This window comes from Apus apus, chromosome 23 (genome assembly GCF_020740795.1).
Source record: "Apus apus isolate bApuApu2 chromosome 23, bApuApu2.pri.cur, whole genome shotgun sequence".
NCBI lineage: Eukaryota > Metazoa > Chordata > Aves > Apodiformes > Apodidae > Apus > Apus apus.
Window position 1 is genome coordinate 1,581,209 of NC_067304.1, and position 8,037 is coordinate 1,589,245.

General features: G+C 47.8%; 1 protein-coding gene across 6 annotated transcripts in view; it reads right to left on the bottom strand.

Annotated features, from left to right (window-relative positions):
- Positions 1-8,037, bottom strand: part of CEPT1 (choline/ethanolamine phosphotransferase 1) — a 35,414-nt gene that overhangs the window by 26,600 nt on the left and 777 nt on the right. For 2 of the 6 annotated variants that reach the window (XM_051639245.1, XM_051639246.1), the window contains exons 2-4: positions 5,061-5,462; positions 1,166-1,313; positions 39-180 (exon numbers count right to left, since the gene is read on the bottom strand). In XM_051639245.1, coding sequence (XP_051495205.1) covers positions 39-180; positions 1,166-1,313; positions 5,061-5,456 — 686 coding nt within the window. In that variant the 5' untranslated portion in view covers positions 5,457-5,462. The other 4 variants (XM_051639247.1, XM_051639249.1, XM_051639248.1 and 1 more) reach the window with 4 other exon arrangements.

Here is an 8,037-nt window from a genome sequence, read left to right on the forward strand (position 1 = left end):
GCCTAACTTTCAGTTTTCTTGTCAGCCAAGGTACTTACATGCCAAAGCGCAGGGTTCCAGAGACGTACGTCTGCCAGTGCGCGCAGTAAAACATGAACGTTCCAGCAAAACAACAAAAGAACATCCAGTCAGGATTCGTTCCCAGCTGCACAGCAATACAAGTTCCCAAAACCACAAAGACTGCAGAAGAAAATCAGTCACATAATAAAAAGATAAAGTGCGGGCGTGTGGAAAGATCCTTACCAGAAACAAAGCTAACAGAAGGGCCCAGAGAAGCAGACAGCGTGGAGGTGTCCAGGTGTGGCTTATTGCACAGACAGAAGAGATCAACACTTGCATTTTTCCAAAAGTACAGACTGTAAAATGTGTATTTAAACTCAGATCAGTTGTCAGAAGTCCTCAGTATTGGGGGTTTCTTAGTCTCCTACATTTTAATTCAACTTAATGGGATTAGACACCAAGAGACTTGAGCCATTTATGCCACTGCAGCACGTGGCCAGAGTGTGGGGCTTTTCTCACAGATCCAAGATTTGCTGCACATATTTCTTCCCCACTTCCTCAATTTTTATTATGCCAGTAAGAAAAAAAAAAAAAAAAAAATCCAAGTTTTGTCATTCAGGATTCATGCTTTCTCACCACCCTCCCTTTAAATACACAAATTGGGTAAAGCATTCATCAAAAATTAAAGCAAAACAGCTTAAGAACTTAAGTCATCACAAGCACCTGATCCTTCTTTCACAATGAGGTTACACTTCATGAACTTTGCCTACCCAGGAGCTCATCTTGCTGATTCTGATCTCAAACTCAGCTTTCTACCACCCCATTTTTTAGGCTTCATAACTGTCTTGCAATTGTTCTGTATAGGTTCAATCTCAAATAATATAGAAGGGCATTTTGACAAGTTCTTCCAGAGTTGTTTTTAGAACCAAGATGCTGCTGAAGCACACACAGAAGACACTGATTTAGACATGCTTAATTATTTTCTTTCAGTGTAATACAAGAGCAGATATTCAGCTGATCAAGGTACTGTCTATGGAAAGGAGATTGACTGAGAAGCTATATCAGTTGTCCTCTTCTTCAGTAAAGAAGCATTTGTCTGTCTTCCAGATTTGATCCCTGAAACAGAGTAATTTAATCCTCATATTTCAATGAAAAATGACAATACCTGTGGAAAGGGAATCACAGCCATGATCAAAAAGTTCTCCTAATGGAGTACTGCTATTTGTCCTTCTTGCTTGTTTTCCATCTATAGCATCCAGAGACTGGTAGATGAAAAGGCCACATGCACATGCAATGTATGCCCAGGGAGGTGCCTAAGAAAGAAACAGTCAGTGAGAGTAAAAGGTTTTTTAAACCTTAAAAAAAGCTCTAGGTTAAAAGATCTTACACTCTCCAACAGCAGTTTCCCTTTTGCACACACTTCCCCATCATGGACCTTTCAGTAGCTGCTGCTTGCAGGGTCAGGCAGAGGGGGTGAACAGAACAGTGACAAGAATTCCTGGCTTAGATGAAGAGGCAGAGCCTATTTATTAAAGCAGGTAACTGCACTGGACACCTGAAAAAAATTCTTGCACTACATCTACAAAGCAGTGCAGAGTGAACTTCTTATTGCTTCTCTCCTGCAGGGGTAGGTGTAAGTTGCCCAAGGGATTTAGAAACTGGAAAACTTCCTTAGCCCCCAAAATGTTTCCCAAACACTGAGCTCATCTTCACAGGACCTCAGGGAGGTGTCAGAGGTGTCACGTTCCACAGCACCACCAGGCACAGGGGACCTGTGGTGGCATCTCAGAACTGTGTCACTGCAAAGTGCTGAGACCTCCAGAGTTCAAGTTCAGCCCATCCATTTCCTGAGAGCATTTTCAGTGCCCTGCAGCACAGCACCTCCACCACCAGCTGCTTTTTCTATCACTAGCTAACAGCAGCTTTGCCCAATCTGTCTTAATAACCCTTCATATTCTCTTGCTGTATGGCAGTTTATTACCACAAAAACACAAGTGACACCAAACCCCTGCTAGACCAAACACTGCAATTCAAGATCTGTCAGAATTTGAAACATAAACCACTATTATCACAAAAGCCAGAGGGTTGTTTCAGTTTACACATCCATAGAGCTGGTATCGTTGGATATTTTTTAACCTTCATATTTGACACACTCTTACAAATCACAGAATCATGGAATGGAAGGGACCTTCAAGATCATCCAGTCCCAACCCCCTGCATGGGCAGGGACACCTCCCACCAGCCCAGGTTGCTCCAAGCCCCATCCAACCTGCCCTTCAACACTGCCAGGGATGGGGCAGCCACAGTTTCCCTGGGCAGCCTGGGCCAGGCTCTCACCACCCTCACAGCAAAGAATTTCCTCCTAACATCTCACCTATATCTTCCCTCCTCCGGTTTGAATCCATTCCCCTTTTTTATTTTCCCTTTTCATTTTCCATTTACTTTTAATCAATGACAAAGTGGAGCTCTGTTTCACAGACCACACCAACGCAGTCAAGTATCTCAATCAAGTTGACCTGTGCCTCATAAAGCTCTGGACTCCACCTTCTTTTGGTCTACATGACCATGAGTAATTGGTAGCATATCACCTTAAGTACATTGTTTCTACAGCTTGAATTGTTCCTGCTACTGCATCTCACCAAACAGTCCATTCTGCCTCCAAAGGTGACACCCTGCCCTGATTTCAGCAATGCGTCCACAACAACCAGCACAGAAGAGAGGGAAGGGGGAAAAGGTGTCACCCAAAAGCAGAGGATCACAGTTAGACAAGGGTGTCATGCTACAGAATCCCATCCCATGAGGATATTTCTATTTCTTATTAATATATTTCTCACACAAGGCTCAAGTTATCTTTCAGTATCATGCAACTTTTCCTCTATAACATTTTAAAAAAATAAAATCAGACTGCTGACTCCTCTTCTAACACCACTTTCCTTACCACTGTTGGGGCTTCCACACAGATATTATTTGTACCTCTATAAAATTTCAGCTCTCTCTCTTATCCAAGTATTTTTTTTAAAACAAAAATTCCCAATGCTCAGAGCTCTCCCAGGTGAGGCTCCCCCAATCTAGGCAGGCAGTAGAACTATTTCTATTTCATTTTCTTTTTGGCTTTGTAAGCAACAGCTACATCCCCTGGGCTGCACCTTTCACCAACAGGAAGAGACAAGTGAAAAAAAGCAAAACTAAGACCAAGCTACAAGGAAGAGACAATTCACATCTGAAAGCAACAATGATTTTGGGTAAAAATGAAGAAAAAAAATGTAAATCTGTTTCTGGAATTTCAAAGCCCCACTTTTTTCCCTACTTGACAGTAAAAAAGCACAAGCTCAGAGCTCCATCCCCCTCTGCCAGGGCTGCAGCACCATATGGCAAATGAGTCCAGGCTGGAAGCTGCCTCAGCAGAAAGTTATTTTTCAGCTGAAGTGAGAAGAGAAACTCACTCACTTTGCACAAAGTAATCCTCAAACTCTTCAACATGCAAGTGTTTTAGCCCAGGAGGTTGCAGCTAATGCTGCACCTCTCATGCTCTGAGGGTTATTAACAACCCAAATACAACTGTACTCTGAATTCTGCTCTGGCTCAATGCCCTGTTGCAGCTGCTGAAACAGAGACAGGTTGAAGTCTCCCTATCAAACTGGGTCCCCCTGTAAAACTGGGATCAAACAGCAAGTTAAAAACCAAGTCACCCAACGATGCCTCAGTCTGACAAAGGAAGGAGCTGCTCCAGGTACCACTGCTCAAACTCCATATTCACTTTTTATCTTGTATCTGCCAAACTCCACAGGTTACTGGAAGAGATCTGTTGGAACAGTTTCAGAGAGGCAAACATCCCCTTTCTAAATCATATGTGGAACACAGATGAGGAGTGTTGGATGTTCTAACTTATATGGGTTTATCTTACGTGGCTACAAAGGAGTTCAGGTGTCTTAACAGCTACAACTTGAGACACTCCTCAGCTCTTTGATACCTAATGCATTTTCTGTAACAAATTATTCTCTTTCTCAGTGCTTATAGATAGGAGCAGCTTTTAAAATTCAACATTCAAGTGACAAAGCTTCTCCAGCCCATAAAAATGGAAGTTCTCAAGAGCCTTAAAAGGCAGTTCTCATGAAAGAGAAACTAGTAACTCAAAGTGCCATGTAAAGACTTGTGTTCCCTGAAAGCAAGAATTACAGAAACATAAGACAGTTCTCCCAAGGACAGATCAGGAGCTTTTAGTGCACTCAGAATAAACCTACTGACTTTTTAGCCAGCCTTCTCCCAGCACAGACTCAGGCTGCTCAGGAAGAGAACTCTGTTCCCACAGCTCCCAGCACACTGTACCTATGGGCCTGATCTGAGCTGCCTGGGGACACCAATTGCCAGGGCCCACCCAGGATGAAGAAAGGTGCTCCTTCATTTTTCTAAGCTGGGTTTAGTCACACCAGCCATGGAGGAAATAGCAGCCTTGATGTCCCAAGCTGCACCATTGTGGAGCTCAGCCCCTGGTCAGAGCCCAGGTTCCTGGCTGTGTTGCAACCCTAGCTGGGTGCCCAGGCAGGCTCTGTGCTGCCAGCAGAGTCACCTTGCACTGCTGGTTGTGTGGTAACTCTAGATCAGAAAGCTGAAGGTGACTAACCCAGGCACAAGCAGAGAAAGTAAACAGGCAAGAACCCTGCGTGCCACACAAGACAACTGCAAATCCACTTCTTAACTGTCTGCACACCCACTCCAGCCATGTGGGGCTGCAGCTTCTGTGCAGCAGGTCCTTCACGCTGCCACCACAGCAGCTATTTTGGTCCTAGACCCTGTTTCGTGAGGTGCACCTTGGCCAGAGGAACCTCTGTTCCACTGAGCCAGCAGCATGTTAAGCCCAGAAACTGTATGTGCTCTTTTTGCACACCAGCACTCACACAGAGGCACACACATTTAAAGAATTTAGCTTGCAGGTGTGAGAACTGCAGGCTGGTCAACAAAAAGCAGCTCTCCACAAAGATGAGAACCCACCAGAGAACAGTGCCAGCTGCCACTTGCTCACAGCAACCACAAAGCAAGGTCACCAAAGGTCCATCACTTACCTGTTCTGTAGCTGTTGGGCAGTAATACACTAGTAGCAGGGTTGTAAATATGTTTATTAACAGTCCAATGATGGTGATCAGATTGGGGGCAATCCAGGCTGGAACTCTTCCAACTAACCATTCCCAGTAACCTTGCATTAAGGGTTCAAGCAGGGACCGTCCAGCACTCTGATACTTGTGCTCTTCTAACCGTTTCAGCTGGTGCTTTGACAGGGGAGGTGTGGGCAACTGAACCAGTTTGCTGAACACACAGCCAGTGGCTGGACCGTGGCCACAGCCCGTGGGGGATTCCAGGTGGGATTCCCCACATCGCCTCTTGATGTTCCGATGCCCACTCATGGATTGGGAGGCCTCAGGGGTTTTATTTGGCAAGTAGCAGCTGTTACGGAGAATCATAAGATCCTGCAACATAAAAAGGGGGAGATATATTAAAGGTGAGGAGCACAGATGTGATTGTTATGTCTGATGAGGAGCAGCTGAGGGTGTTTAGCCTGGAGCAAAGGAGGCTGAGGGGAGACCTTCTGGCTCTGCAACTGAGAGGACATTGGAGCCAGGGGGGTCGGTCTCTTCTCCCAGGGAAGAAGCGATAGGACACGAAGAAACAGCCTCAAGTTGTGCCAGGGAATATTCAGATAGGATATTGGGAAGAATTTCTTGCCAAAAATGGTTGTCAGGCCCTGGCCCAGGCTGCCCAGGGCAGAGGTGGAGTCCCCATCCCTGGAGGGGTTTAGGAGTGGTACAGACACTTGGGGACCACAGAATTGTCAGGGTTGGAAGGGACCTCTAGAGATCTCGTCCAGCTCCCCTGCTAAAGTAGGATTGCCTGGAGCATGTTACCCAGGGCTGCATTCAGGGGAGGGTTGGAATGTCTCCAGAGAAGAGGACTCCACCTCTCTGGGCAGCCTGTCCTAGGGCTCTGTCACTCTCACAGGAAAGAAGTATTTCCTCATATTTAAATGACATTCCTCATGTTCCAGTTTGTGCCCATTGCCCCTTGTCCTGTCACTGACAACTACTGAACAGAATCTGGCTCCTTCCTCCCTGCACCCACCCTTTATATACTTATAGGCATTGATAAGGTCTCCCCTCAGCCTTCTCCTCTCCAGGCTGAACAGTCCCAGCTCTCTCAGCCTTTCCTCATCAGGGAGATGCTCCAAGCCCCCAGTCATTAGTTAAGGACTTGTCAGTGCTAGGTTAATGGTTGGACTCTATGATCTTGAAGGTCTTTTCCAACCAAGGGAATTCTGTGAAATGAGATTTTTAAGATACCACAGGTTTCTATACACTGCTCCAAGGAGCATTTCATTTGCCACCAGCAATGCCTCTCCCTTAGATATTTGGAGAACTGCTGAGGGAAAGCCAGGAAACAAACCTTCTCAATGCAGTTATAAACATCAGTTGCACTTGTTTACTGTCCTTGCTGCCTACTGAAGCAAATATCCTGCAGCCACCAGCCTAAATTTCAGCAGCAGCAGCACCTTACACCACAGCACTGCCTTATGTTACAATCTGAGGCACAGTCTGATCCCTCACATCTCCCTCGTAGGAAAGGGAGTGATAAATAACAGACCTACACCACTTAAGTTATCAATTCCTGACATTAAAACCAGTAAAAGTACTGAGAAATTTCAAGTTAAACTGGTTTGAAGCAGATCTGACTCTTTGGTGAAGCTAAAAAACCAACACAAAGCAGTCACAGGTATCACTTCTCCTTATTTTCATTTTGCTGTGGCTTTTTTCTTCTAAAAATTTAACCCAGCTCAATGTCTACTCAGATTTAAAATATGTAAGACACATGCAGGAGTTACAGAGCTTTAGCTGGCCAAAGAGAGCCTGCAGACACCAGCACCAGGTGTCTGGAAGAGCATTTCCTGCACAAACAAGGACCCTCATGGTGCTCCATCTCTCCTCACAAGCGACCAGAAATATGCAACTCTCTGCACAAACTCCAGGAGAAGCAGCACAGAAAGGAGACTAAAAAGTTTGCTATTTATCTGCGAGAGCCAACCAGGAAAACAAAACAACCCAACACCTAGTTGTGAAGTCTAGCAGAATGAAACCAGAAAGGGGAAGGTGACAGTTCCCTCTCAAGCCATCAGCAGTGCACATACCAGGTAGGGAAAATAAGCTATGCAAATCAAAGGTCACTACTGTGCTCTCATTTCCACCTTCCACAGCTTAATTAAGGCAATTTCCAACGGTGAAAAGCCAGCCTAAAGAGCCCTGGCAGGAAGAGGGGAGAAAGCAAGCAAGCAGAGCCTTGCTGATGCAGGAACCCGGTGTGCTGGGGAGCAAGCAGACCTGCACCCAGCCCTTTATCAGGGAATCAGACTTAGTCACCCAGGAGCTCCCTGGAGGTGTTGTCCTGGATGACCAGAAAAATGAGTCCCAGCGCAGAAAACTACACACTTTACCCCTCGCCCTGAAGACTCGCTCTTCAAGGCGGAGAAAGCGGCCCAAGCCCGCCTCGTCCTCCACAACAAACAAGCCCACGCCGCCCGGTTCCCGCAGGGCTCCCACCCGGGCCTGGCCGCTCGCCGGCAAACACCCGGCCCAGGGCGGGGGGGACAGGGCACCTCCGGGCCCAGACACGGGGCACCTGCCCGAGGGGAGCGGCCCGGGGGCCGCCAGGACCCGCCAGGACCCACCAAGACCCGCCAAGACCCGCCAAGACCCCCCCGGGGGCCGCCAAGACCCTCCCGGGGCCCTCCCGGGGCCGCCAGGACCCACCGCAGCCCCCGGCCCAGCCCGCAGCACAGGCCCGGCCTCAAGACCCGCCCCCCCACACGGCTCCCCCCTTCCCTCAGGGACCCCGCCGCACCGAGGGGGAGCGCGGGGAGCCCCAAAGGGAACCGGGAGCCCCGACCGAGCCCGGCCCGCCCGCGGGGCACCCGGCGTTACCTCAGGCTCCCGCACCGGGCGGCGCGTTTTACGCCCCTTTTGCGACGGCCGGAAAGGAGGGGGCGGGGCGGGGCGG